Genomic DNA, 13,171 nt, shown 5'->3' with positions numbered 1-13,171 from the left:
GATTTAATGCTCAATTAAACTAATAAATATAACGAATATAACTCCACTCATATATTAAAATTAACCAATTAATTTTAAATATCTTCTAAGTCTTTTTTTCTTTTAATAATATAAATAATTAATTAAGTAAATTTCTAATTTCCAATAGTGTAATTTAAACAAGAAAAAAAATATTAACAATCAGTACAGAATTTACATTTTCTGTGAAATTATTTGTTATCGAGGAAAAATAATTCATATTGACTCTTTTTTTAATTGAATTCTATCACCACTTTGAGAATGCCAGTAATCACAAAACAATTATTTAAGACTGAAGATAAATAACCTGAACAGTAATATCATCAACAACATTTCCTTCCTCTTGAATCCATCTCCTCCAAGCCTCTCTTGCAAGTTTTTCAGCAGAAAGCTGTGCGTCAGAAGAACCTCCCTCTGCAACAATATCTACAGCCTCTTGAGAGGAAATGAACTCCCAAACACCATCTGAACAAATTAAAATGAAGGCATCTTTTTCTGGCTGTATCTGGAAGGTATTTATATCAGGTTCAGGAATAATACCAGCTTGGTAGCCAAGAGTATCACCAATGGCCCTACTCATAGCAAGTCCAGGATACATCTTTCCCTTAATAAATACACGGTAAGGAATATCTCCTTCAATTCTTTTTACTTGACCTCCTGCTGCAATAATTCTCCGCTTTTCATACTCTGAGTTGGGCTTATGATCATTTGTTAGATCCACAGCCTCTAAAACTCTTCCTGATCTTGACCATCTTGCTAGAACGGATCTGGAATCGCCGACGTGAGCTGCAATAATTCGATTCTCTAAGGGTAAATGAAGAATTACCGTCGCAGTAGTTCCAGAAAGGCTGCAATCAAATTGATTAGTTTCTAAAACATGTTCTTGTAATCTTTGATTCGCTTTGATAAATGCATAGTGAAGCACATCATGTGGATGAGTCTTCCATTGTTTGTCCTTTAGAATTAATGCCGGCATATCCTTTTGGATAAAGTTACTTACATCATGTCCAAACGGTCCATGTCCATCAAAGACACCATATAGTCCCCAATTTTCAGTTTTTAATATAAAGAAGTCATCTTGATTAGGACTCTCAGGTTTCAGCCCCTTTCTACAAACGTACCCAATTCCTCTCTGTAACTCAGAGTTGCCAGAATCGTTACCAATTACTTCCTCAGCTTTAGATTCAAAGGTTTCTTGGGTCCTTTGAGAAAGCATTCCTGTAACTGATAATCTTCTTCTGGAGTTCCCAAGCTCAAAACTATCTGCCCTTTGATTATTAATGCTATTTATAATACCATTATGAATCCCATTTGGGGAAATCAACTCTGAAGGTTTAAATTGAGGAGAATCTTTATAGGAAGCTTTAAACACAGCTCTGCCTCTAGGTATATCATTAATGTCTGAATCATTTACAGGATCGCTCTGGCTTACAGATAACCTTCTTCTATCATAATTTACACCAGCGTAATTTGAAAATCCTCTGTAACCTCCTTCCATATTTATACAAGGGTCCATTAAAAAGTTGGTAACTGTATTAGGTAATTCACTAGCAGAGATGTTCTTCTCCTGAGAAAAAACTAAGTTTTCCTTATTTATCGATTTCTTTGAGAAACACCCACCCATAAAATTCCAAACTTTAATTTAGAATTCCCTCTATTCAAATTTATAAGCAATTATGTTATTTCTATAGCTTAAAAAATAATATGTCTTAACTCCTCAAATAAATGAATTTCTTTGCAATAAAGCTTTTAATTTAGAATGTTGATAATATTTAATCACTATGAATTTCAAAAAGTCATATTAATCTTGAAAAATCATAAATTACCTCTTTCACACGAAAATCAAATATTAATTTACAATAATTTGAATTAAAACAATTAAGTAAAATCAGAAAAAAATCCTTAAAATATTCTTTCAATGATCCGAAATTATTTCTGGGGCTGCTTTGAATTTATTACTTTAATTTCAAAAATACGAAAATATAAAAATGAATTTTAGGAAATCTTTTGGAAACACTCAAGATGAATTTAGAGGAGTGCCTTAATTCCCGATTAGAGAAGAGAAATAATAACCAAGAATTCCTCTCCTAATATCCTCTAATACAATAATCTGTATTATACATGAATTTTTATTTCTCACAATAATTATTTATTTTTTTATTGAATATTAATTCCCCTCGCCGTTTTGTCTATATAAGATTTCTTTCAAAATATGGCAGATAAATATCAATTCAAAAGAATATTTACAATTGAATGGTCGAATATGTTAAATTTCGGTTTATTATCTATATTACTAGGATCATACTAGGCTTTTAAATAACCACAATACTAAATCATCTTTTTGAAAATTAAACATCTAAAATTTTATTCATTTTAATATTAATTAAATTATTACACACAGTCAGTTGCAATATAAATTAAAATAATTAACACGTGTGCAGATTAAAATTGATGTGTGCATGCAAATACAATAATTTATTTTAATAATATAATATTTCAATGTCGCAATATATTGGACATAAATTTAAATGATTTTGATAGGGAGTTTTTATTTTATTTTAAATAAATGATTAATTTCCGTTAGTTTACTGTAGATTATTGGTGTATTAAATATATAAGCATTCTAAAGATATATTTTCAATATATGATTCGATTAGGCCCTTTGAATCGGAGTGATATCGTAACTATGTCCAAGACAAGTTACTTGTTCTTTGGTGAAGAATGAGAAAGAGCCAGAGTTGTAGAAAATTTGTTGAGATTTTGTCTCAAATCTCCCATTATTAAATTCAATAACATCCTTGGAAAAAATTTTAGGACTAATTATTTGGCAGAGATTGAAATTGCCTTGAATACTGCTTCCAATTTTGTGATTACATATATCAGAATCTGGGATATTATACTTATTGTTAATGCTTTTATTATATTCATCAATTAAGCTGCAATATTCATTAAAGAATCTTTCTTCACTTTTTGAAATTTTTGATTGAATCTCATTGTTTAATTGTTTTCCGTAATTCCATCTATAAGCCTTTAATTGATCAGATCTTTTTTTACTTAAAAAAAAATAGTTAATAATGAGTTAGGAAATATTATATATATGTATATATATATGTAGTCATATTATATAGAAAACTTACATATAAGCTAAAACTCTCATTTTATTTCTTTGCAAGCTTAATAGGTGGGCCAGTGCTGCAACATCATATTGAGACTCATTTGAAGAGTTACTAATGAATGGCTTCAAGTATTGAAGATTTTCAATATGGTTTAAATTAATTCTGGAAATCTCATCAAATTGATTTTCATTATGTGTTATAATTTGGTTGTTTCCTGCCAATTTGAGCTCTTTTAAAATGTCTATGGATGGATTTTCATGTATAGAATCACTCATTATTTCCTCAAAGTAAAATATCCTAAAACTGAACTTGAAGATTAAATAAAATATAAACTCATTCAAAACAATATCTTCAATTACTTCTATTTTTGCCCAGACTTATTTTACTAATAGCCGTATTAATAACCTTAATTTATTTTATTTTCTTAGGTATCGTTTATATTAAGTAATTACACACAAAAGGCGGCAAGGCTGGCATTAATTTAATTATTAAAATTTATAATTTTCCTTTAGTTTAAAAAAAATTAAAAGGATTGTTGAAATCAGTCATCTGTTAATTAATACAACTTCTCATCCTTAATTGATTAAGAAAACTTTAATAAGAAATTGCCCTGAGATGGGAGTTTTAGAAAAAAGGTTAGAAAAGGCCGTTTTACTATATAGAGATGAAAGAGTGTGGGAATCACATGTAATAGTACAAGATTTGATAAAAAAGTATGTTTTAATGTTAACATGATTTTTTTAAAAAATTTAATAATATTGCTATCATTTATTTGTTTTTAGGTATGGATTTACAACTGTATATAATAAAAATCCATTAATATTAGAAATACAAAGAAGGGCAGCATGCATTAAATATTTTACAAATAGTTTTAACGACTTAAATATAAATAAAATTGATATTAATTCAGACTTTTATAATAAAAAACACGATGAATTTTTTCACGAGTTTGAATTTTATAATTCTGAGGATAAAATAAACGAAGAATTCTATTCAGAAAACGAAACAGAAAGTAATAAGTCATTCAAGTCTTCAAACAGTAAATTAGAATCACTAAATAGTGATAATGAATTAGAAATTAATGGCGATTTCTACTTTGACAATGATGGAAATTTATTTGAAGATAGAGAGTACGAAGAATGTAGTGGATTAGTAACAAAAACAAAGCCAAGAGAATGGCAATATATTATTCAAAAAGACCCTTTTGACTTGTGGTATCGAAGCTATGAAAATTCCTCAATTATTGAGATTTGCTTTCAAGGGTTTATTAAAACTAATATTTTAAACATTCTTTCTGTATTTTACGAAAGAGATTTATATAAAGATTGGATTCCATACTATACTTTTCCTATAAAATTTGGTCTTAACTCCATTAAAGAAATTCTACATAAAGATAGAATACACTTAGTTACTGCAATATACATAGATATTCCATGGCCTTTTTCAAATAGAGAAATTATTCTGGAAATTTGGGCAAGTAATGAAATCATTCCTAATAACAGAATATTTATTCATGCATCTTCTATTGAAGATCACGGATTCCATCCAAGATTAAAAGTTGAAATTCCATACTCGTTAGGATACTCAAATAGAGCAAATATTTCTGGTGGAGGATTAGTCAGCCCCTATAGCGATCATTTAACGCATTTAATTTTTAAATGGAAAATTGATTTACTTTTTGAGCCACCTCAAGTGCTACTTAACTTCTTCTTAAAAAACTTCATTAAAGCTTGTTGGGACAAATTCAACAGTGTTTGTCTTCAAGTAGATCAACCTAATTCTCTACATAAAGAAAGACTTAATACTAATAAGGACTTGTATGATTTCATTCGAGCTAAAATTAAAGAGAAAAATGAATTTGAACTTAAAAAGACCAAAGAGTCCGGCCTGTAGTCGATCAATTATATTTATTTTTTATCTTTATTCATCCACATAAATTTTAAATAACTTTTAAAAAAAAAGAAAAATAGAATATACAAGAAATTAGTTAACCGTCTGCTTTTTCAAATAAAATATGCATTAGATAAATGCAAATTTGCACTAAGACTCTCGATATATATTTGAAAATAAGTTTAATAAAATATCAATAACTCTTTAATGTTTTAATTATTCGCTTCAAAGCGCATTCCTTCCCTCCTGTGCACAAAAAACAAGTAATCTTTGCCCACTGCCCCACATGCACACAGGCGCCAAAGACAATATACCGGTACATGAGAAATCATAATTAAAATAGGGGGAAATAATTAGCAGATAATTATGAGATAAAAGAATGAGCAATTTTGGTAAATTAACATTAGAATAAATAATAAAGATTTGGGAAAATCTCTTGGTTAATTTGTTTTTCTTGATATAAAATAAATAGAATTATTTCAAAGGATTAATTAAAATTTTGAGTGGTTTGACATGAAAAGTCTGTCAAAAAAACAATTGGAAATAAAAAGTATAATAAAATAGATTTTTGAATCATGATAAACTTATTGAAGAGCTGTAATCAACTAATTCATTCTATTTTTAATAAAATTTCTGGGATCAAAGTAAGTAAAATCCAACGCGATATATTATTCTAATCCCTAATATTAATTATTATTACTATTATTATTCATCTGATTTCTACTTAAACCCAAACAATTAATGAATAAAACTTTCTGTTTTCAGGTTCTAATATTGGATAGGGAAACTATTCATCAAATTTCTTTGGTATTTTCTCAATCCGAGTTATTAAAAAGGGAGGTATTTCTAACAGAGCTAATAGACATCTCAAATAGGTCAAACCTCCCTCATTTCTTTGGAATCTACTTTATAAGGCCAAACAAAGAAAATATCTCAATATTATGTAATGAGATTAAGAAACCTTTGTTCAAAGAGTATTATGTATACTTTACTAATAATATATCTCCACAAATACTACAAAAGATCGCTCTTAGTGATGAAAATGACGTAATTAAAAGGATACAAGAAGTAAAAATCGATTTCAACGCTATTAGCTGCGACTTATTTTCTTTGAGCATGAACTACTTTGGTAAGTTTAAGTTTTATTCAAGTATTTTAAATTTTTAATTCATTCAACTTTTAATATTAAAGCCTCGATGTATAAACTACCATCATGCTGGACGACTTATGAAGAAACACTCTTCTCCAGAATGATTGAAGGTATTTACTCAGCAAGCCTACAGCTTGGGGAGATTCCTATAATACGGTACTTAGCAAACTCACCTTTGTGCAGAAATATTGCATTTGCAGTAGAAAGAAGACTACTGGATTCTAATTTAATAGACTTAGTATCAGGAGAGTTTGTTAACTCTGGATCAGAAATTTACGAGGATAAGAGAAATGAAAATAATATTCTATTAATATTTGATAGAAGAGAAGATCCTGTTACTCCACTTCTAACTCAGTGGACATATCATGCAATGATTCACGAATTACTAGATATAAAGCATAATAGATTGTGTTTGGATAGTGGTGGGCTCTCCAACAAAGAAAACGAGGAGTTTGTATTATCTGAGCAATATGATGATTTTTTTAAAGACCATAAATACGATAATTTTGGAGATATTGGATTTTCCATCAGAAATTTGGTCAATGATCACAATGAATCTTCTAAAGTTAATCAACGTCTAGAAACTATTGATGATATTAGTAGATTTGTTCAAATATATCCAGATTTTAAAAAGGAGTATAATAATATATATAAGCACGTAAATATACTTCATGAACTTTCAAGAATTGTTCAAGAAAGAGGCTTAATGAGAATATCTGCATTAGAACAGGATCTAACAGTTTGTGATAATGTTGATGAACATTCTAAACAGGTCGGAAATCTATTATCAGATACTGGAATTTCTCAATTTGACAAATTAAGACTAGCTCTTCTTTATTCTTTGAAATATGAGAAGGAGGAAATACAAATTAATAACTTCAAGTATCATTTGGGAGCCCGGGCTAGTTTTATCGATAAATTACTTGAAGTTTTTGGAGAAGATTTTAGATCTGGGGACCTTTTCTTGAACAAGACATTACTAAATATTGCAAAGAATACAATAAATAAGTCTAATAATAATAATATTTATATTCAACACAAGACTTTATTATACTCAGTTTTAGAAAATTTGGTTAAAGGGAAGCTAAAGAATAGCAGATTTCCGTCAACTACTGATGATTATAATTCTTCAAAAAAACCACTAAAAATTATGGTATTTGTTGTTGGAGGTGTTACTTTGGAGGAATCTAGAGATGCAAATGTCATTAAAAACTTATATGATGTTGACGTAATTCTTGGAGGGACAAATTTGCTGAACTCAAAATCGTTTATTAAAGATCTTGAATTACTAATAAATAGTTAAATTGAAAATTTTACTGAATATTATTTATTTTATTGTTTTTTTTACTTTATGCTTTAGATTTACGATTACATGCAATAAATATTAAAATCCCACATAACCCGCCAAATCCTTAATAAAAATGTTAATATTGTGTCTAATATATATCTAGAAAAGAAAGTATAGGAAATTGGTTAATTAAGCAAATTAGTTGTTTAAGGTCAATACTCTTCTTCTCCTTTTTCTAAATGGATTTGATTTGAGTTATATTTAAAGCCACAGTACCTTTCATTCTGTATACCACCTATAATTATCCCTATCTATTGAATTAACAACACTATTGCTGCTTTTATATTATAACTTGTTCTTAATATAATCTTTCAATTTTAGACAAGAAAAAGATACAACTAACTTGATGTTATGAGGATCCGTTGAAAAAAAAGGTTGAATTATTAAGCAAAATAATTATTGAAGGTTAGAACGAATAAATGAATCAAACTGTACTCTCCTTGGTAATTCTAAAAGAGGAACTGAATGAATAAGAATTCAATAAACTATAATAAATAGACAGAATTAAGTTTAGTTAAATTGAAAATGAGAGAAGCTTCTGATTCTGAGTTAAGTGACATTACAGAAATAAATTCCGATGATGAATTGCCCTCAGATTCTATCGGAGATTATTCCATCATTTCACTAAAGGGAGTTCTTAAAGAGATTATATCTTGTGGAAGTGGATATGAAAAACCAAGTATTGGTGATGAACTTCTTATTGAGTTTGAAAGTTCTAATAAAGTGGAATCCAGTAATGGGAGCAATACAAATACAACTCAAGAAGGAAACAACAGATTAAAGCTTATTCTAGGCGACCATTCAATGAATGAATATGACTCTACTAGGAAGAGAGAAATACCATGGGGTATTGAAATGGCTCTCAGAAAAATGCTCAAAGGAGAAAAATCCAAGATTTTAGTCAGGAAAGGCTCCGTTTTCTCAAAACCCAGGGATTTATATGGTAAAATCTGTTCAAATTCTATAATAAACGTGGAAGACTATAAGAATTATAATAATAGATCCAAAAAGTTGATAAATTTGATAAAGAAGGAAGTGAATGAATTTGATACATTTACAATAACTTTGCATGACTTTTATCGTATTGAAATGATCTGTGATAAAGTTAATAAGAAAATCTGGAAAAAAGGAGTTCACCTAAAATCTCCTAACAAGAAGGACAAAGTAGAATTACTAATTTCCAAGCTGCAGTTTGAAACGATTTTGGACAATTTTGCTAAATCTCCAAAACTATGTAACTTGAATTCTGGATTAGAGTGGATAAAGGTTTCCTTAAATCTTGATAAATTATCAGAAAGCAATAAAAAAATCAAAGAAATTTTTGGAAACAAAACATTCTCTATGAATGAATTTATTCATTGCATCTTATCAATGAAACTTGGTGAGATTTCCGAATTTAGAATTTACTCTACTGATAAAGAAAGACTTAACATACTAATTCATTTGACTGGATTTCACTGGGAAAAGAATATTCCAATAAAGCTCCCATTTAATAAGGAAGTTCAAAACAACAACGTCAAATTATCATCTTTTGAGAGTGAATCACTTTACAATGACAATTCTAGTCTTAAAGAAGGGAAATTATCCTCCAAAAGAATTTCCAGTTTGAATTTGGAACATAATACAAGAATTAATATTCTTTTAGAAAAATTTACTTTAGTTGACAATGCTAAACAAGGAAAGAGAATTGAACTTTCATTACCATTTAAATTTACTGAAAACATTAAAACCGCTCTTTTACAAGTTACTCCAGGCTTTTACAACCTTCCAATTTGGCTTGAACAATCCATTCTTTACTGTTTTCTTGGAGGGAAATATACTCTAAAAATCCCTTTCTCAATTATCTTCCTTTTTCCTCCATCAGAACTTCAAGTTGAATCAAAAAGTATAATTCAAAGCAAAACAAACTCTATAATTTTTGAAAATAATAATTTGTCCACATCAAACTCTAATGCATGTAATAATAATGCAAGTGGGAATTTGCATGCAATTTGGGAGGCGAGGAAATTAATCAGAGAGCTTGAGAATATGGGATACAATATTGACAATAATGTAGAAAAGGACTTAGGAGTAGTTTTTGAGTTGAATTTGTCAATTTTTACAAGGGAGGTAGTTGAGAATTACATCCCAACAAACTCAAGTAATGCAAAAATGGAATTCGAATATTACTATAATTTGGGGAGAATTCTTAATAGCTATAATGATATAATATATAAAACAACTTGGAATGTTTTAGCTTTGGAAGTTTTTGATAAAATTTTACATGTTGTCGTTTTACTTCCATTTTACTCAAAGTTAGCCTACTGTGAACAATCTAACAGTGACGTAAAATTGAAAATAATTGAGAAAGAAAATATGGATAACTTTAAGAGCGATAAGAATAGGATTCTCCACAGTCAAAATCAGAAATCAATCATTTTGAAATATAATAATTTTGTTGAAGATATAAACAGTAACTTGACAAATAACCAAGATACAGACTCAATATTGGTTTCTCATGACATCTTAAACCGTTTAGAACACCAAGAAAAAGAACATTTAGAAAGCTTTGTCAGTGTGATCAATATCATACTTAAGATATATTATGATATGCAACAGTTTGAAAAATGCTTGAATCTACTTGAAAAATATAAATTTCTTTTGGAATTTAAATCTACTCGTTCTAGCATTGGCAAATTATCTACCCTTAAAAATTTTGGCTCTAATAATAATACTAGTAAAGTTAAAGATTTGAGTTTGAAAAAGTTTTTTTGATAAATTCAATTGAAAAATGAAGTTAAGGACATTTTTCTTCATTTAAAAAGTTTACTTGTCTGTTTATTTGTAATATCCGTGAGAAAATTGTTGCCAGTTATTATTTATCTAGTTTTTTAAATAGTGTATTATTGCCTTGTAATACTTCCCACCACTTTGTTTCTATTTTTTCTTAATTTCCTTGCCAGAAACCTTTACATATTTACTTTTTATTCTTCCTAAAGATTTACCGAATATAACTACGTCTTTAATGAGCAAATCCCATTTCCCATCAATACAGTTATAGTGACTAATGATTCCTTCAGACTTAAGCTTGCGACCTGATTTCACATGCTTTTTCAAAATTTCTGAACAAGATTCTACATAGTTTTCTATCATTCTTGTGCTTTGACTCGGAGAGATTCTGCCATCATTTACAAACTCATTCAATAAAACAACAAAGCTTTTGCCAATATTTAGCTCCAGCCATTCTGAAAAATATGCACTTTCCATATCAAGTTTGGTATCAGTAATTTATATACGTTTTGGAAAGCTAGTGCTTATAATAAGTCAAGTTTCAAGTTTTTCTATTCAGTTTATAAATACAAAACCCAATTGAATTTTTTTTTTTAAATAATTAATTGCATTTTCTTGTATGATTCGCTCTGCATATATCGTTGATATATATCAAACTAAAATATATATTTATTCTTAGACTTTTCCAAGCACTAATAGATCTCCTTTATATCAATTCGAAAAAACTTAAATATACATGAAAATTTGTTAATAGCTTTACATTAGAATTTTAATGTTTAAATACCCAATACTATTAAAGCATTTCATATAGAAAGTTAAGATTATTTATCAAATAAATATTTTGTAATTATTAATTCATAGGCATATATATATTAGAGATTTAAATCAAGAAAATAAGATTCATATATGTAAAACATTACTAAAATTCTTGCTTTTCTAAACATTTACTAAATCATTATTTATGTTGGTACAATAATAGTAATATTTTACACACATAAATTAAATATTATATTATTTGCTATATACCGCCAAAATGTGGCGGGAGATTTTGAGGGGTGTTTTGGCGAAAAGTAATTATTTAAATAATTAGTGTAGTAATAAATAAGTAATAATTGAGGATATTTGTTTAATTGTTAAATATAGTGAGTGTGAATAAAGGTGAAAAGAAAGAGGGGAGCAAGCTTTTTAAAGAATAACTAAAGACTAGCCTGCAACGTAAATCAGACAAAATTCTGTTTAAGATTGCAAAATAGTTTGTAATATTGGATTAATTTTCTGTTTGATTCTTCTTTGTAAATAATCTATTGAAATTTTTTAAAAATTATAAGAACTACTGCTTTAAGCTCAACATAAATTCTATAATATAAAAGATGACTTTTGATTTTTTGGATTCAGGCGTGGAAACAATCAACCACTACGGTATAAGAAATGATAATTTGAAGAATTCGGGATTTTTGAAATTGGATTTCTTTGGGAATGATAAGGATGAAGAGGAATTTGTGGAAAGAATATATGAGGAAACTTTTCAATATGCAAATATTGAGAATCCATGTAAATTTGTGAGTGAATACAACAGTGGAGAAATACGAAAGATGATGAATAGAGGCACTACAACTTTGGGATTTATTTACCAAGGAGGAGTAATATTAGCAGTTGATAGTAGAGCATCACAAGGAAGTTATATTGCAAGCCAAGAAGTGAAGAAAATTATTCAGATTAATGATTTCTTATTAGGAACAATGGCAGGAGGTGCAGCAGACTGTTCATATTGGGAGAGAGTACTTTCAAAGTTATGCAGACTTTATGAACTTAGGAATGGAGAAAGAATAAGTGTAGCAGGAGCTTCAAAGATGATCACGAATATATTCTTCCATTATAGGGCTTACGATCTTTCTGCTGGAATTATGATAGCGGGATTTGATAAGGATGGTCCTCATTTGTATTATGTAGATAATGAGGGATCAAGAGTAAAAGATTGTAAATTTTCTGTTGGATCGGGTTCTCTATATGCTTATGGTGTTTTGGATAGTGGATATAGATATGATTTAACTGATGAGGAGGCAATTGATCTTGGAAAAAGAGCTATTGTTATTGCAACAAACAGAGATGGTGGTTCAGGAGGTCTTGTTAGAGTTTATCAAATAAGCAAGAATGGCATTATTAAGCATGTACCAGGAGAAGATGTTTCTAAACTTCATTATGCATACTCTGAAAAACAAGGTAATGATCCTACGAAGATGTAACTTTAACCTATTGAAGTCAGTGTGAAAGTATATATTATTTTTATTATTTTCACATCTAGATTTTTATAAAAATAAAAAAAAAAATAAAATTATTAATTTCGATATCTTAGTATTTTAACTTTCCCAGCTAAATCAAAAAATTAATATTTTTTAATATATTTATTTACACACTAAATTTATAATCTAAAATTTTGGCTGTCTTTTTTACACAAATTATATGCAAAATATTATCTGAATCTTAATTATGTGTCAATTATTTCTTATTAAAAAAAAATAATTTTGTTTCAACCCTACATTTGAACCGAAGAAATGCTGTAATTGAATTATTCTATTAGATTAATAATTAGTGATATTTATTAGTTGAGGTTATTTCTTAAAACACAAGCTGCATAAAAAGTTTAGAAATAATTCTTATAATACAAACTTAAACAAAACTCAATGATAACTTATCCTGACATACTGATATTTGAAAAAAATTCATTCAAAGCTAGAAATATTTACTAATTTACAACTTCTCTAAACATTTATTGCCTCCATTGTTTCTTAATTTAATTAAACCTATAGCCAATTAAATAAAATCGCATTTCCTATAATACCTTTCTTATTAGGAAACCTGCTCATTGATAAACCCATATAT

At 28.2% G+C, this 13,171-nt stretch overlaps 7 protein-coding genes across 7 annotated transcripts; 4 read left to right on the top strand and 3 right to left on the bottom strand.

The window, feature by feature from the left end:
* Positions 1 to 304: 304 nt before the first annotated feature.
* On the bottom strand, positions 305 to 1,642 carry ELE39_002327 (PP2C like phosphatase; the record flags this gene model as incomplete). The annotated part of the gene is made up of 1 exon (XM_067345177.1): positions 305 to 1,642. One exon carries the CDS (start codon positions 1,640 to 1,642, stop codon positions 305 to 307), a length of 1,338 nt encoding a protein of 445 aa, XP_067200713.1.
* A 1,029-nt stretch (positions 1,643 to 2,671) lies between these two features.
* On the bottom strand, positions 2,672 to 3,409 carry ELE39_002326 (DNA replication complex GINS PSF1; the record flags this gene model as incomplete). The annotated part of the gene is made up of 2 exons (XM_067345176.1): positions 2,672 to 3,071; positions 3,156 to 3,409. 2 exons carry the CDS (start codon positions 3,407 to 3,409, stop codon positions 2,672 to 2,674), a joined length of 654 nt encoding a protein of 217 aa, XP_067200712.1.
* A 340-nt stretch (positions 3,410 to 3,749) lies between these two features.
* ELE39_002325 (uncharacterized protein) lies at positions 3,750 to 5,027 on the top strand (the record flags this gene model as incomplete). The annotated part of the gene is made up of 2 exons (XM_067345175.1): positions 3,750 to 3,847; positions 3,917 to 5,027. 2 exons carry the CDS (start codon positions 3,750 to 3,752, stop codon positions 5,025 to 5,027), a joined length of 1,209 nt encoding a protein of 402 aa, XP_067200711.1.
* A 572-nt stretch (positions 5,028 to 5,599) lies between these two features.
* Positions 5,600 to 7,477, top strand: ELE39_002324 (Sec1 family; the record flags this gene model as incomplete). The annotated part of the gene is made up of 3 exons (XM_067345174.1): positions 5,600 to 5,668; positions 5,790 to 6,153; positions 6,216 to 7,477. The coding sequence occupies 3 exons, from the start codon at positions 5,600 to 5,602 to the stop codon at positions 7,475 to 7,477; spliced, it is 1,695 nt and encodes a 564-aa protein (XP_067200710.1).
* Positions 7,478 to 8,047: 570 nt separating this feature from the next.
* Positions 8,048 to 10,276, top strand: ELE39_002323 (Peptidylprolyl isomerase; the record flags this gene model as incomplete). Its single annotated transcript, XM_067345173.1, has 1 exon — positions 8,048 to 10,276. One exon carries the CDS (start codon positions 8,048 to 8,050, stop codon positions 10,274 to 10,276), a length of 2,229 nt encoding a protein of 742 aa, XP_067200709.1.
* A 162-nt stretch (positions 10,277 to 10,438) lies between these two features.
* On the bottom strand, positions 10,439 to 10,768 carry ELE39_002322 (transcription initiation factor IIA; the record flags this gene model as incomplete). Its single annotated transcript, XM_067345172.1, has 1 exon — positions 10,439 to 10,768. One exon carries the CDS (start codon positions 10,766 to 10,768, stop codon positions 10,439 to 10,441), a length of 330 nt encoding a protein of 109 aa, XP_067200708.1.
* An 893-nt stretch (positions 10,769 to 11,661) lies between these two features.
* ELE39_002320 (Pre2p proteasome subunit beta type 5 NTN hydrolase fold) lies at positions 11,662 to 12,534 on the top strand (the record flags this gene model as incomplete). Its single annotated transcript, XM_067345170.1, has 1 exon — positions 11,662 to 12,534. The coding sequence occupies one exon, from the start codon at positions 11,662 to 11,664 to the stop codon at positions 12,532 to 12,534; it is 873 nt and encodes a 290-aa protein (XP_067200706.1).
* Positions 12,535 to 13,171: the final 637 nt, after the last annotated feature.

The sequence above is a fragment of the Cryptosporidium sp. chipmunk genotype I genome, assembly GCF_004936735.1.
Source record: "Cryptosporidium sp. chipmunk genotype I strain 37763 chromosome Unknown contig_25, whole genome shotgun sequence".
Lineage (NCBI taxonomy): Eukaryota > Apicomplexa > Conoidasida > Eucoccidiorida > Cryptosporidiidae > Cryptosporidium > Cryptosporidium sp. chipmunk genotype I.
This window is presented reverse-complemented; position numbering and strand designations above follow the sequence as displayed.